This window comes from Fusarium oxysporum, chromosome VI, assembly GCF_013085055.1.
Source record: "Fusarium oxysporum Fo47 chromosome VI, complete sequence".
In the NCBI taxonomy this organism is placed as follows: Eukaryota; Fungi; Ascomycota; class Sordariomycetes; order Hypocreales; family Nectriaceae; genus Fusarium; species Fusarium oxysporum.
Window position 1 is genome coordinate 1,581,743 of NC_072845.1, and position 14,956 is coordinate 1,596,698.

Consider the following 14,956-nt stretch of genomic DNA (forward strand, 5'->3'; position numbering starts at 1 on the left):
AATTGCCAAACGCAGGGCGAGCGAGATGAACCAGATCAAGGGCGTTTGATATGGACCAGGGGTTGTCAAACTTGAAGGGATGGATGGATGGGTGGATGGACCAGCCCAGGAGGCTTGTGGGGAATACTAAAAGAGCGGCTTTGGGGACCAGGATAAGGCATGTTACCTGCTGGGGACCTCTATTCCAAACAGAATTCTAGAAGAGACGCCACGATGAGCATTGGGCTGTTTGGGGACCAAAAGTTCGCTAATACGTTGGGGCGCAAGGGGAGGAAGAAAGCAAAGCAAAGACCAAGACACAGAAGAATAAGAAAAAAAGGGACGGTGAGCGATTCAGCTATGATGGCATTTCTCGGTGTGGCATTATGACAAGTCGCCATGGCTGTCACTGATCCAAACGACACATCATTCTGGTTGAGACAAGATCAAAAACAGGGAGACAACAAAGGATAAAAAAAAGTCAATCCATTTAATTACTGACTAACACAAAGGCAAAAACACTGATTCAAACCAAAAAGCAACACTTAGAGATTACAAGATTACTGTACTGTATTGTACTGTACTGTACATACCGACAATACAATACCTACAACAGAAGTAAAAGCGTATTCGCGACCTCTCGCCATCCCATGTCATACCACACCGCACCAGCTGCGCTGCTGCACAAGAGCGTCAAGTAAGTACACGTCTCCCCGGTTCTTCAGGCCGTGTTGCATCGATTTTTGTCTCCCAATCTAAGTTAAGTGACGTCTGTATGCCCACCGCTTCGGGTTGGCCCTAGCCTTTAGCTGAGCTGGTCTATCAGAGTCTCCAGCTCTGTCATGCTAACCATGTTGATGTTGCAGGTTATCGTGTAATTGATGCAACATGTTGCAGTGCCTGTAGTTACTGTTACAAGACCCCTTTCTCTTCCACTTCCACTTCCAGACTTTCACCCATCGCCTAGCCAAGAATCTCCTTCGCACGAGCCAGTTCATTTCCCGGGCTACGGTCATGACCACGTTATTATTTCAACCGGGGGCACCAGCCGCCTGTCACAGCCCTGCCAGTCAGTCGAGACGAGATAGCCAACCGGGAGTAAATACCAACGACCGTCTGGAGTTTTGAGTTCCCACCATCCTCCGTTGCCCATCGCATCGCATGGCATCGCACCAACGGCAACACTGCTGCTTGGCCTTGTAACCTGCTAAACCATCCCAGGTCCACGGCCCCGTGCCTCTGCCGATCGCTCGGATACTGTTCATGAGGTTCCGGGGATTGGGATTGTCTAAGTGGCAAGGAAGGTTTCCCGAGTACGGTTAGCTATGTGAAGTGAAGTGAAGCAGAGTGAAGCAAGGCATGGGTGGTTATGGGTAAGGGTAAGGTATTATTCCTCCGACATTTGACAGGTTTGGGGGCAAACAACTGCGACACGTCAAGATTGGCATTCTGGGGCCATCCTCTTACACGCGAGCCTCCAAGTTGACAGACGACAGGACGTGCTCAAGACGTTCTCCCTACTGTATTATTTGAGCAGTTCAAGCCTAACGAGTTTCACCTCGGTCATTGATAATGTCACTGGCAAGAAACAAACAGCAATCTGGACAAGGGTGCTCCGTACAGGAAATACGAAAGACTTTTTCTAAACGGCGCTCGTTGATGAAGAAGGGTCTGAGGGTATGACATCGCCAATCGGAGTGCGTTCCATGAGGACGGTCCTGTCTTAGTCTTTTTGAAATTCCGAATCCTAACTAAGAACCAAATGGTGCAGTCTCCATCATACCCGTCCTCCTTTTTTCCCTTTCTTTATTTTCCCACCCCGACCCTGACTGTGGTGGGTGGGTTCCTTAATTCCACGGTACATGGAACCGAAAGAGTCAGATCACCCGGGGCGGTGGTGCTCATTTCTCGATAGGATGTGCTAGACCGTTGCAAATGAATCCCTGCTCGCCATGCGATCAGAGGCAAACCTGAACTGAAGGTGGTTTGGGGGTTCGACAGATGCCGTGCAAGTGCCGCGACGAAAAAAAGGGACCGGACGTTGCAAACAAGATGCTGGGGGTGTGATTTACAGATACATACATCACAAGTCGACCGCTTCTCTGTCTAAGTCAGAAGTCGTTGGCAAACAACATCCATATGTACAGACACGCTGTCTAGCACGAGTTGAGCCCAACGCAACCCAGGCGTGTCCTGTCCGGACGCAGGGATCACATTCCCCGTAGCCCCCGGACCGCGGCAGCGTCAGACTCAGAACCGTGGCTCTGGTGCCGACGAGCTAGTTAGCTTCTTTTGCTACTGGGACTGGCCTAGCTGGTATTGCTGCCGGGGGAATTGCAGGGTTTCAGGATCAAAACTGCGTCCACCTGTAAGGTTGATGACAGTAGGCGAAGGAAAATTGTGTGCTGGCTGAGAATCTGGAATAGGGTTTGGAAGCCCGTGATGGAGAAAAACCCATGACAGATGAACTATGCATCCCAGACCGCCTGTTATTTTTCTAGGGACGTGATGTGTATCCGTACCACTACCGGCCGAGATGTCAGATTGGACACGATCCGCTTTGAACAACGAGGCTCGTAAAAGAAACATGGTTGCTGTGGCCTGTGGGTTCTTTTGCTGTTGGGTTACACTTCCAGAATATTTCCCAACAAGTCAACCCTGCCAGGCGATTTGTGACTATGTACAGTGTATGATGTTGCACCAAGGGTGTTGCAAGCTACGACATATTGAAATAGGAGGTTTATCAGTACATATTATGCGGTGCTGGATGAAACAAGTCGAGACTGAGCAATATTTGCATGATGTGGGTAGATAATGTTTCAATATCAGGACACCGCCTTGTTAATAACCTCGGGTTAATGTCTCCGGCTATAAACAGTCCTGTAAGGGACAATTGGCTAATGAGATCATGTGAAATATGATCTTTCTTTTCGATAAGAGGAATATCGGCCAACCTTGATTGAGCTTTCAGCATCGCCAGCATCGACCAAAGATAGTTCAGTTTCAGCTCATGAACAAACCGAATCATACATATCTAACTCGGAGTGACATTCATGCTTGCTCATGAACTCAAGGGTCTAAATCAGGTTCATGCTATCTCTGCACCAACCATGTACGCGAGATCTACCACCAAAAAGCAATGTGCATGAGGAGCAACCATCCAGCAGCCTATCGTGTTCAAGATCTCATGTCAATGACTCGCAATATTGATTTACTTTAAGTTTAGGAGACGCAACGTCCCATAAACTTTGTATAAGAGTTTGAGAGTCAGAATCAGAATCAGAATTAGAATTAGAATCAGGGGAGCGTGCTATCTGGCTATGTCCTTGCTAAACGCGAGTCAACGGCTCAAACTACAGCCCAGCTATCTATAGCACCTAGCTCGACAGAGAACTCCACCACTATTCCAATCACTATTTGACAGCTAATAAGTGTCCTATAAGACTATCGCTCATGACAATTTACTAAATGAATAGCTTCAATTGCTATTCTGGCATTCAACTGTAAGCCACATACCGGTATATGACGATGCTCGCTCCCTTCACGTGACTCATGCTGTCTGCCTTCCACAAGCGTTTAGCTCGGCTCTCAGACGTGACCCCATCTGTTCCATGCTAAACTAAACGCGCCTTGTCTCCGGGGCAGACAGACAGACATTGACCTCCACTCTTCGTAACTTCTTATATCGACCTCTGCACTATCTGATACGATTGCCCCTTCGCGATGCCCGCCTGCCATGGCTGCCGAGTACGCAAGGTCAAGTGCGATGATGGAAACCCCTGCTCGCCATGCCGCCAGTTTGATGTGCAATGCATCAGATCCACTGCCCCAAGGAAACGTCAGAACCCGAAGCGCGGGCGTCTTGTAGCCCAGGCCAGAGAAGCAAACCTCCAGCACCAACAGCCAAATGCACTCTCGCCAAGCGCTTCTGTGTCCCCCTCGGCAGTTCACTCAACGCCTCATGCGGCTAGTGAGTGGCCGCCAGGGAGTAGCCCTGGTTCGGCGATATCAGGCCCCTATTCGCCAAACTCTGAGGCATACACCACAGGCTTCTTTCACTCGTTGCTGCCCGAGTTTGAGAAGGTCGTATATCCTTTCAGCCCTGCCATCACTCCTGATGAAATTGTCAGATCAATATCAATGATGCATCACAACTTCGAGGATGCAGCTCTGATATACGCCTATGCAGCTGTTACAACATTTCTATCACAAACCGCGGACAACTCACATGGTAGTGTAGCGGCGCAAATAAACAACCTGGTATATCATAGTCTCGAAGCACAACATCGTGCTGCCGTTGGCTCCCATGGACCAGGACGTGTAGATGAGGTAATGCCTCACAACATCAAGCGCATCGTGACATGCATCTACCTCGAGATATCAACTATGGGACTGCCTCGACTCGACCGAAGTTTCAGCTTCATCCGGGAGGCTATATCACTAATTCAGATCATGGAGGCTCACCAGCGCACATTACCAGATCCTACTCGGACACCATATCCTATGGCCCGATTCCAGCAAGTCTATTGGGAAGCCTACATCCACGAGAGGTTCCTTACCATCGCTGATGGGTACCCCAGTATCATGGGGCCTCTACACACCAATCTTTCAGCACCGGACTCTTCTACACCAGAACATATTCGAGTGGGCTTCAACTGCCTAATAGAACTCTTCCTAACCTTGGATGAGACGTTCCTCGCATGTTGGCAGTCTCAAAGAGGTGCAATCGGCGGGTTGACGGTGCAGTGGATTGAAAGCAAGCAAGTGCAACTTGACCAAGCTGAGATGAATGCTGCAGCGGCCGAGGCAAGGATGCATTCCGAGGGACACGCAGGTTTCACAGAACTACAGCGTGCGGATCTCTTCATCACTAGACTCTGGCTTCGCACGTTGCTCTGGCAATTAGCGCTCTCGCAAGGACTTTTGCGTTCAGGGTCTTCAGATACGACCCACGAAGGCCTATCGCTGCAGTTCCCGGCGTCTCGATTATCAATACAACTCCGCAGCTTGGTCGGGCAGTTGGATAGTATTGTGAGTATAGCGACGCAAGGCAGCGGTATCATACAAAAGCTCTTTGAGATCGCCAGCACAATTGCCGACGTGCTCGCTCTACCTTCAGGGCACAACCAAGCAGAGGATGAACTGAGACCACATGTCAAGGACTTTCTTTACGTGGTCAACTTTTTGCTAGATCTGGGGTTGATGAGAGAAAATCAGAAGGATTATCTCCGCGAGAAATATCACATGTTACAGCCGTTGAACACCGAGGGAAGGATGCCTGCACATGCTGGTGAGCAAGCGGTCGCTTCTTAGAATGATGATACTGTCTGGATAGTGTCTCGGTACTTGGCCAGGATAGTAAACGTTATGATCCTTCGTAGTATGTGCAGGTTGGCAGAACAGGATTAGCCATGATGAATGATGATTACCAAGCTTTCCCCAGTTTAACATGCCATTTTTCAGAGTATCGGGTTATTCCAGGTTCAGAAGCTTCAAGCGCACGACCTCATGTGAAAATTTCAAGAATAAGGCCTTCATCTTTGAAACTGACTTCTTGCATGGACAGCTCATAAGCCCAAGATATCAAGACCGATCATCCTCCAGGTTTCTGCAGATACAAGGGGTTTTTACCTCTTGGCGCCACCCAAAGAGTCCCACTCAAACGACGTCAAATAAATCTTTATCAGAACTCAACCCACGTACCCTAAACCTTGACCACTTTCAATGTCAAACATGCATTTTCAACCAGTCGAGCAAATGATTGACGAGGCATATATTGCTCGCCCTCAGGACGAATCTCAAGCTGATACTGCAGCCACCAATGATGCTCTAGACGACGTTTTTGGCTCGGGACCTTCATCTCCCACCGAATTTCGCCATGACGATGAGTCAGCAACATCACACCCCTCAGATATTCGCCGTTTGCAAACAGAGCACACAACTGCTGGATACCGCGAGGGTATTACCGTTTCAAAAGAAAGCAGTCTTCAAGCTGGATTTGACGAGGGATTCAGTCTTGGCGCAAGCGTTGGCATGAGAGCAGGTCAAACTCTGGGCTTGCTCGAAGGCATCAACGAAGCGGTTCGTGGTCTTAACGAAGTAGATTCTTCCAAGATCGCCGAACTCCTGAAACAAGCACGCGAAGAACTCAGTACACAAGGCTTGTTCACGCCTGAGTATTGGTCCGAAGATGGTAACTGGAAATATGAAGTCACTCCAGCTATGGGGGCCGAAGATGTTGTGTTCTCAGATGTGGCTGATGCGCATCCACTTGTGAGGAAATGGACGAAGATTGTGGATGAGCAAGTCGCTATGTGGAAGATAGATAGGAGCATCTTGGATGATGAGACTGGGGTTAGGTTGGAGAGGGATGAACCACTTGGTTCCGGGGCTGCACTGACAGCAAAGAAGCCGTTAGATTGGTGAACACGGGAGAATCACCAACACTGCAACGGAGGAATACGGAGGGATAAGTGCGCACGGAAAAGATTGAGGTATGTCAGCTGTCTTGTTTACGGTTCGCTTGCTAACCATGCTAGACCAAAAGATTCTGCCAACACCTGAAGCACGGCATGTGGGATTTGCATGAGTTGTCAAAGGGCTAACTTGTATTTATTGCCATGAGATGTGTCCAAGCGCAGCTCCATTGAAGAGATTCTCATGGCCCACGGCATATTTACCAAACCTCACCTATTGGCATTGGCCTCTGTTGATATGGTGCAAGTCATCGTGCCGAAAGTCCAGGATCCGCTCATTCTACTGTAATGATAGTGGGCACAAGGCAACTGACTAGAAATACGTCTGGCCATGTATCAATTGAGCTATCTATCTCGGTGATACTGAAGCATTATCGCACAGGGCAGAGTCCCACCACGACTCCAGGGATCTGAGACTCGAAATATTCTCTTATTCGGATTCTCAATAGCGCATTTATCCACGCAACAAAGTGACCAGTCTTGTCGGTGAATCAAGCATCGTGTTACTCCGTGTAACCTGGTGCTTGAGTTGGCGTTGTTGCCCATATTTGCTGACACACCGACAGTTCAACAGCCCATGCGAGGTGTCTCAGGCGCAACACGTCGACAATACCAGGCCCCCGGTAGGTAGCAAGCATCGTAATGCCCTTCCTCGGTTGATAAGTATGTGCAATGCATTGTGATCCTTGTGGCTTGTACTGTATCATACCCCTCCTGACACCGCTTCTCTAGTGCTGCGTTCTCAAGGTATCGAAGGACCTATTGCTTGAAGGGGCGGCGATAACGGCTACTTCGATTTGCTGTCATGCAAAGTAGTGATTGTAGCTCGCTGAGTGCATATCGATCCCACTCCCGAAGCAGATCACCTTTGATCCGAGAATACCGTATCATGCAGATCCCTCTTCGTACTTGAAGCCTTGGTGAAGGGGAGCTCAGTGCGTCACACCAAAATCTAGTTGATGGCCAAGATGACTTGTCGTTGACCGCGGATCTCAACCATTGACATATGCCTGAAGGGTTTTGGCCACATCTTCGATTCGCTCGTACTTTCCGTAGAGCTCCTTCGTTGTCTCCCAATCACGGCCGTCTCTGCCAAACATCATAAGTTTGACAACCCTTCCGTCATTATCCATGACAACTCTGCCACTTCGATCATCAGCCCAAGAGAATCGAATCTGTTTGGCCTCGATATCAGCTATTCCAACCTCGACAATGTCATCAGGCAGAAGCGTATCGTCCATCCTATCGTGCAATCCGAGGCTTCGACGCAGGTCCGCAGAGACACCAAGTCGGTTGTGATAACGCACGATTTCTCTTCGAAGCGCTCTGACGAAACGATCGAGGTTCTGCTGGGGAGACTTGTCGCTCTCCGGCCGTGGTGCCGGAAGATAACGGGCTGCCAAGCCGGCTATGGGTATCGCAGAGGGCAGAGTATTTCGGTGGATGCGCAGGTATTTGGAATTGAAGTAGGGCCTGTTGAGCATGACATAGTAAGGGAGCAGGAATTGGCTCTTCGACATGACTTCGAAGCGCAAGCCAAGGACATGCCCTCCGTCAACTGCGTTGGGATCAGGGTCTTGGACCTTAAAAGCAGTGACAGAGCTGCCTATACGATAAAGACATTGCTGGTTATATGCTTTCTGTTTGTCGGCTTCGCTCAGTAGTTTCGTACGGGATGGGATATTCCGAGATGATAGAGAATTCTTAGATAGGACGAGAAAAGCTTGTGTCGAGGGCGCAGCAAGAATTGTTGATGTTTCGATTTTGAGCGACTTGCGCAAAGCAGCGGCTATTGAATGCATTAGATCATGTTTTGATGCGCCATTGTGTACAACGACTAGCCTTGTTCTTTAAGCGCTATAATCTCTTGATCAAGGAGTTCGCTATTGGTTGGAGAAGTTGATTCGGATGACATGTTTGTCCAGTGTATATGGGATGAAGAGATGGTGAGTAAGGTTGCTGATGATGTTGTTTTATTACAGTCTGTTTATAAACAATTGGTTCCCTGGCTACCATTGGTTGAAGCTGTGACTGGGGGGACGATAAGATAAGAGTCATCAAGTTTCCAAATTTTGACTAGCATCGAATGGAATGACCATGTGATCTCTAATAACCTTCAAATCACAGGCCAAAGTGAGGTATATTCATGGAAGTTTTAAATATTTGTTTAGCAAATTATCCAGTCTCCGTGTAATGATACCATTGCTACTGCACCCTTGTTAGCATTTCTGTCAACCAATGTCTTGGTCTCCATCTGTAAGTCATCCTCCAGTGACAGATCGGACTTGTTCTTATTGGCTGTGACCCCGGAACATCATCAGCAGCCAAACCCCTGACGCGCTTCCTCTTCTGGAAAGATGCGAGTTCCGAAGAGTCCTTGGCTTTTGGGGTTTGGATCTGCTAGGTTCACGCAGCGGTTTGTGAGCGTGGCACCTTGTTGGGTTCAGGATCAGTTTAGGTATTTCAACGGTTTGGATCCTTTTTCTTAGAGGGTTACGAATATTCCGACCGTTATCGTTACGTCCAATTGAGATATCTCTTACGTAGTCGATATCTGTTGCCACTGAAGCTTTTCAAAAAGGCCAGGTAGAATAATCATCCTTACCTATCCCCATTCAAGATCCTAGATCCATCTTCAGGAAATAGTCCAATCATATTTCACCATTAAAGGCCACGGTAGCGGGAGCCTGCCAGGTTCCCTTTTTTTTTATCCGCCAAACCGTATCCGAAACGCAGGCCAGTAGTGACCTTCTACATCTGAGGCCCGCTTCAGATTTACTGGTACCTACCTAGCTCAGTACTCCAGGAACTGACAAATACAGGTCTTCCATTTCTTCTTCATTCCTTCAACTACATTCTCTCACTCACTCAAACATTATTCTTCACTTCACTTCTCTTCGAATTCTACTTCTTGGCTTTACACAACTTACAACCCCTATCCTTGAAATTCTCCATATTATACGTCACGACAAGACATCTCGAACCCACCCGCATCTGACTTTGACGCTTCTGACGCCTCGTCGCATTCGTTCAACCCCCCTTTACATCCTTCCACGGTACTACCACTCCTTTATACTGTACGCGCCGTAGTCTCGACTCTCCGTTACTCTTGGCCCCTATGACCGCCAGGGCTCGACGACCTCAAAACAAACCCGCCCGGCCGCCCCTGACGATCAAGACAGAAGCAGAGGATGCGAATGGAAACGGTCACCTCAACGGCAACGGCAAAATGAGCAGCGGAGTAGAGATGCGCCGCAAGGCGGCCAACCCAGACGTCGATAACGTTGCTGCCAACTTCATCAAGAGCGAGTCCTTTTCCCTCGACGATCCGATTCCAAAGACCCCTTCTCTTAACAACCACGGTTTCTTCGATCTTCCTCGACAAGACCAGAGGAACTTTCTCCTCTTGGTACTTCTATACTTCTTGCAGGGCATCCCCATGGGCTTGGCCACAGGCTCTGTGCCTTTTTTGCTGAAGAACCATATGTCGTACAGTGAAATTGGTATCTTCAGTCTTGCTTCATACCCTTACTCTCTGAAGCTCTTCTGGAGTCCTTTCGTGGACGCTGTTTGGAGTCCCAAGATTGGTCGGCGCAAGACATGGATCGTCCCGATTCAGTTTCTCTCCGGCTTCGGCATGCTCTGGTTGGGATCCCATGTGGAAGACATGATGGCCTCCGCCGGTAAGCCTGGCGGCATGACAGCGTTCTCGTTTATGCTTTGGTGGTTCTTTCTCGTCCTCATGTGCGCCACCCAAGATATCGCTGTGGACGGCTGGGCGCTCACTCTCCTGACGCCTGGAAACGTATCATACGCTTCAACTGCGCAGACTGTTGGCCTCACTGCTGGCCACTTTATGTCATACACTGTTTTCCTCGCCTTCAATGCTGCTGACTTTGCCAACAAGTGGTTCAGGGCAGTTCCTTCAGATGATGGTCTTCTCTCACTAGGGGGATATCTCAAGTTCTGGGGTTGGTCATACATCATTGTCACCGTTGGACTCGGCCTTTTGAAGAAGGAGGACAAGTCGCAGAACGAAGATGGTGTCTGGGATGTCTACCGCATCATGTGGGGTATTCTCAAGCTCAAAAACGTCCAGACCATTATCATTGTTCATCTGATTGCCAAGATTGGCTTCCAGGCTAACGACGGCGTTACAAACTTGAAGCTCCTCGACAAGGGCTTTGGCAAGGACAACATGGCGCTGACGGTTCTCATCGACTTCCCATTCGAGATTGGTCTGGGCTACTATGCCGGAATGTGGTCGCAAAAGTATACACCGATGCGCCTTTGGTGCTGGGGATTTGTGGGCAGACTTGTTGCTGCTCTCTCCGCCCAATTCGTTGTCGCTATTTTCCCTGATGAAGGAGTTACATCATGGTATCTGTTGGTGGTTATCGCTGAACACCTTTTCTCAACATTCACAAACACAATCATGTTTGTCGCTGTCTCTGCTTTCCATGCCCGGGTGTCTGACCCCGTCATTGGCGGCACTTACATGACTCTCCTTGCAACGTAAGTAACACCGGACTCATATGTCGCGGCTACGAAGCTAACAATTTGTAGTGTCTGCAATCTGGGCGGCACATTCCCTAGATATTTCGTACTCCGGCTCGTTGACAGCTTCACTGTGGCTACGTGCGAGCCTGGCAAATCAGATGCCACGACAATCAAGGGCACACTTATCAAAGATGCATTCTCATGCGCTGTACAGTCTGAGAAGGAGAGATGTGAGGCTGGTGGCGGAACATGCCACATGATCCACGACGGATACTATACAGTGAACATATTATGTGTCCTGTTTGGTGCTGCAACTTTCTTCTGGTACATCAAGCCAAAGGTGTTGCATCTCCAGAGTCTACCTCTGCGGGCGTGGAGATTAGCACCGGGAAACGAGAACAAGCGATAGATCAAGAGGAGGAAGAAATCTAATGTTAATTTGGCAACATGTACAAGTAGTAAATTGGGAAGCATGCGCTGCAGCGTTTGATACCCGTGGACATATCAGCACAATGTACTTAGATGCTTGCTCATTCACAAGATAGTAGCCCTGATCGGTCAAGTCAAATACACTTTGTTAGTTGTTAACTTGCAGTTCTAATGGGTCAGATCCGTCTATATTAATGGAGAGCTTCAAATGCCGATAAGCCCCAATACATACCAAACGCCACGCAATTTCGATGTATTATGCCCATTTTGCTATGCACATACCTGCCCAACCCAACTCCAAATTCTAAACTCATGATCCCCTGCTCGCTATGTACGTGACCAGTTGCGGAAGAGCAAAAGCACGATGCAAGCATACGAAAAGATAACGAAAATCAATAACACAAACAAGACACTGGAGCACAAACAGTCGAGACATGTACCACCCCATGTCTCCCTGGTGTCTTCCTCGAATGGCCTGTGCTCTTCTGCAGTCGAATAACCGTACCGGTCATTCAAGTACGAACTGCGTCTGTAGGGATGTCGAGCTATAGGTTGCAGCGTATCAAATGGCCTTACGGCATCAACATTTGGTGATCTGGGAGTGGGTGGGAGAAGGGGAATGCGCTCTGTCGGACGCATATATAGAACGGAACTGTCGCTGTCTGATGAAGACACTGAACTGGACTGAGACGATGATGAGCTGCTTCCGTAGGGAGGTTCTTCAAATTGATTTGCCATTCCAATGTCTAGCGTTCTAGGAAAGCTTTTTCGAACTCGAGCCGGAGTATGATATTTTGAAGTCGGTGATGAGCTACCCTTAGACGGCAGTATTCCACAGCTTGAAGATAAAAGTGCCCTAGATCCCCGAGAAGGAGGTTCAAGGATATTAACCGAAGGACGCTCAATCTTTGGGACAGGACGCAGGCGAGCCCTCTGTTGTAGGAACTCTTCTCCCCGAGGCTGCTCGCTGTTTCCTATCAGAGCGCCGAACTCTGCGTTAATCGCTGCTTGTATCTCTGCAGTGGTAGGCCCCGGAGGTGATACATAAATAACAGGGCTTACGAAGTGGTCGAAGTTGGAGTCTGAACCGAGATCAATGGGCTCAGGCCTGTTGTCGCGAGGACGCTGCGAGAAGAGTAGGGCACGGTATGGCCGGGTGCCTGAACGTAGGGGAAGAGGCTCGTGGTAGTGCTCGCGACCACTGGGATGACTCATACTGGCGATGGAAATACTGAATAGTTTTGAGAGAGTATAGAGAAGAAGTTTTTGGAGGCTTGTTGGAATTCAGATAGGCGTGATAGAGGCAGTGGTCGTGAATGGGAGGCATACAAGCAAACAAATACTTCACCCCTGTTGTAGAAGTTGTTGGTGTGAATGAAGCACCAAGATACTTTAGGTTGGCGGGCTGAAGATTCTTATACAACTTCGGTTTCGTGAAGAACGGGAACAGCGGGAGTGTGAGCGGGAGGGTCTTTGAACAAAGGATCTGAACATGGAGAGGGTGTGGTGAATTTGCTTCTTGTTCAATAGATGGGCTACTGCTCTTTGACGATTAAGTTAAAAGATCAGACATGTCCTAGGAATATGAAACTAGTTCAGCTGTGAAGATGATTTATGTATGAACGTATGGTAGAAATATTGATGTGGTTGATGTTCTTTGATGCAGGGTCGGGTTCACCTGGACAAGTTAGGATGCTAAACTGATAGATCATATCCGAGGTCATGAGTCTTTGCCTAGCCCGAAACACTCACAATTCACTTTCATAGGTTTATATAGGATTGCAAGGCTAATTCTCACTCTTTGGCTATATAACGCCATAACCTTTCCTACACTTCCTACACTTCCCCCTTTCCCAACACATGTTGCCCAGAAGGACTTTAACCCAACCCAAATTCCTTAAAAAATGAGTGAAGAGTTGAATCGCCAGTCTCCAAAGTCCACCAAGCCAAGCACTCCCAGAAAGTCTAAGTTTACAGAAGTCTTGACGAGTCCATTCCGTCTGAACTTCTCAACCATCCCCTCTCCCAACACCCTCCGAAACCATCACTTTTAGCTTCTACCAAGCCTGATTCCAAATGAACTCTAGACCTAGCTTTTGAGGAGGCACTCTTAGTGCGTCGGGATCTCGTCCTAGTTCGAAGACTGGGAGTATACCTCACACAGAATCCATCGATTCGAGAATCAAGAGTTCACGAGTTATGTTTGGCTCCCCTGAGAACTCTAGAATGCCTGATGTATCCGAGCCTCGCTCAACTGATGCTGGTTATTTTAGTCCAGATCTTAGACACCCAGTAGAACAATCGCTCCAGCCGGCCCAGAGCTCTGAGCGAAATATGGAAACCCAGGAAACTCGATCTGTTTCTTCCCCGGAAGCAGTAAGTCAAAGCCTCAGACAGCTAGTCGAATCGAGGATTACCAGTCCAGCGGGTATGTTCGGTGGCCCTGAAGACCTACAACTGCTCAGTGTTAGAGAGTTTCGCTCACAGATCGCAGGCTACTTTTCTCGAGACTTCAACGTCCCAGGACCGCAGTTCCCAGAGAAGCCTCATGATCAGTGTGAAAAGATGGACGATGTCAAAGCTCGATATGAAGATCTTTGGCTTTCAACCAAGTTGTTTTGGGATCTTATACTTCGAATACAGCTAAACAGTGTGACTTCTGATGTTGAAGTTCTGAGACCTGCAGTTGACCTCGTGCTTGATGTCGTTGTTGGTCGCATACTTCCCCAGCTTCGACCGGAGTATCACCCAGTGCTCGCGGAAAGCCATCTACAAGCACTCAGTCGCCGTCTTAGTGCTCTGGAACTTCGTCTTCAAACCGATATGGGGACGTGTGGCAAGTTACCCAAGATGCTATGCGGGTGTATAATTCCCATAAAGCGCCCCAACAACAAGGACAAGCTTTGGACACGTCACTTGACTATCAGAAAAGACGAAAAGGGACGCTCTGAGGATCAAGGATTCAAATTTCGAGATTTGACTGGTCTTCTCCGCCTTGTCAACTTTTCTCTCGCATGTCTACAATGAATTCGAACCTCAACTGAACCCAGCAAGTCCAGCAGCAGACTGCGGAATTATCCACATAGCTATTGCTCTCATGGACGATGAGATCAAGAGGTTTATCCCCAAGAAGGACTATAACACTGCTGATGAGCTTAAAGCTGAGTGGATTTATGTCCTTTGTCATGGGAACTTTCGCTCCTCTATCGTCCTTGCAGTCATGGGTATCGTCAGTGATGCTGTGGCTTTTAGCAAGAAAGATGGGACTCAAATACATCGGGAGGAATGCGACCTCTGGGCTCCCGAAACGGTACCTGAACCACTCACCACGGCTGCGCGCCTCAGAAAATTGACAACGTTCCAGGCTGATCCGAACCGGGGAGTGAGTCCTCTGCACCCTTCATACTGGAAACGGAACTCTAAGAGTTCGGAGAATACTTCTCTGAGTCGGGACCGTAAAGTTTGAGAGAATTGAATGGCTGTTTTGTGTAATAAGAAACACGGTAGTTGTTGAGGTATGCTTTCCTTAATCAGGTCTAGACATGTATAGGATTGGTGTTTAAGGGGCGTAG

General features: G+C 48.5%; 5 protein-coding genes across 5 annotated transcripts; 3 read left to right on the top strand and 2 right to left on the bottom strand.

The window, feature by feature from the left end:
• Positions 1 to 3,702: 3,702 nt before the first annotated feature.
• Positions 3,703 to 6,405, top strand: FOBCDRAFT_136844 (uncharacterized protein; the record flags this gene model as incomplete). The annotated part of the gene is made up of 3 exons (XM_031186847.3): positions 3,703 to 5,269; positions 5,339 to 5,359; positions 5,729 to 6,405. The coding sequence occupies 3 exons, from the start codon at positions 3,703 to 3,705 to the stop codon at positions 6,403 to 6,405; spliced, it is 2,265 nt and encodes a 754-aa protein (XP_031037982.3).
• An 899-nt stretch (positions 6,406 to 7,304) lies between these two features.
• Positions 7,305 to 8,401, bottom strand: FOBCDRAFT_40754 (Cenp-O kinetochore centromere component-domain-containing protein). The gene is made up of 2 exons (XM_031186845.3): positions 8,298 to 8,401; positions 7,305 to 8,244 (listed from the first exon to the last, which is right to left on the bottom strand). The coding sequence occupies exons 1-2, from the start codon at positions 8,368 to 8,370 to the stop codon at positions 7,448 to 7,450; spliced, it is 870 nt and encodes a 289-aa protein (XP_031037980.3). The 5' UTR covers positions 8,371 to 8,401; the 3' UTR covers positions 7,305 to 7,447.
• A 755-nt stretch (positions 8,402 to 9,156) lies between these two features.
• Positions 9,157 to 11,543, top strand: FOBCDRAFT_225612 (acetyl-coenzyme A transporter 1-domain-containing protein). Its single transcript, XM_031186841.3, has 2 exons — positions 9,157 to 10,970; positions 11,022 to 11,543. The coding sequence occupies exons 1-2, from the start codon at positions 9,574 to 9,576 to the stop codon at positions 11,362 to 11,364; spliced, it is 1,740 nt and encodes a 579-aa protein (XP_031037976.2). The 5' UTR covers positions 9,157 to 9,573; the 3' UTR covers positions 11,365 to 11,543.
• Positions 11,544 to 11,711: 168 nt separating this feature from the next.
• On the bottom strand, positions 11,712 to 12,599 carry FOBCDRAFT_202911 (uncharacterized protein; the record flags this gene model as incomplete). The annotated part of the gene is made up of 1 exon (XM_054705024.1): positions 11,712 to 12,599. The coding sequence occupies one exon, from the start codon at positions 12,597 to 12,599 to the stop codon at positions 11,712 to 11,714; it is 888 nt and encodes a 295-aa protein (XP_054560999.1).
• An 885-nt stretch (positions 12,600 to 13,484) lies between these two features.
• FOBCDRAFT_136471 (uncharacterized protein) lies at positions 13,485 to 14,850 on the top strand (the record flags this gene model as incomplete). The annotated part of the gene is made up of 2 exons (XM_054705026.2): positions 13,485 to 14,400; positions 14,471 to 14,850. Coding segments are annotated over 2 exons (1,296 nt in total), but the record flags the coding sequence as incomplete, so codon positions are not given.
• Between the last annotated feature and the right edge of the window lie 106 nt (positions 14,851 to 14,956).

Bases quoted from the DNA above. Each gene is read 5' to 3' on its own strand.
- FOBCDRAFT_40754 (XM_031186845.3), bottom strand. From the start codon at position 8,370: ATGTCATCCGAATCAACTTCTCCAACCAATAGCGAACTCCTTGATCAA. The intron at 8,245-8,297 runs GCTAGTCGTTGT...TGCATTCAATAG, and splicing joins TATAGCGCTTAAAGAACAAG to CCGCTGCTTTGCGCAAGTCG.
- FOBCDRAFT_225612 (XM_031186841.3), top strand. From the start codon at position 9,574: ATGACCGCCAGGGCTCGACGACCTCAAAACAAACCCGCCCGGCCGCCC. The intron at 10,971-11,021 runs GTAAGTAACACC...AACAATTTGTAG, and splicing joins TACATGACTCTCCTTGCAAC to TGTCTGCAATCTGGGCGGCA.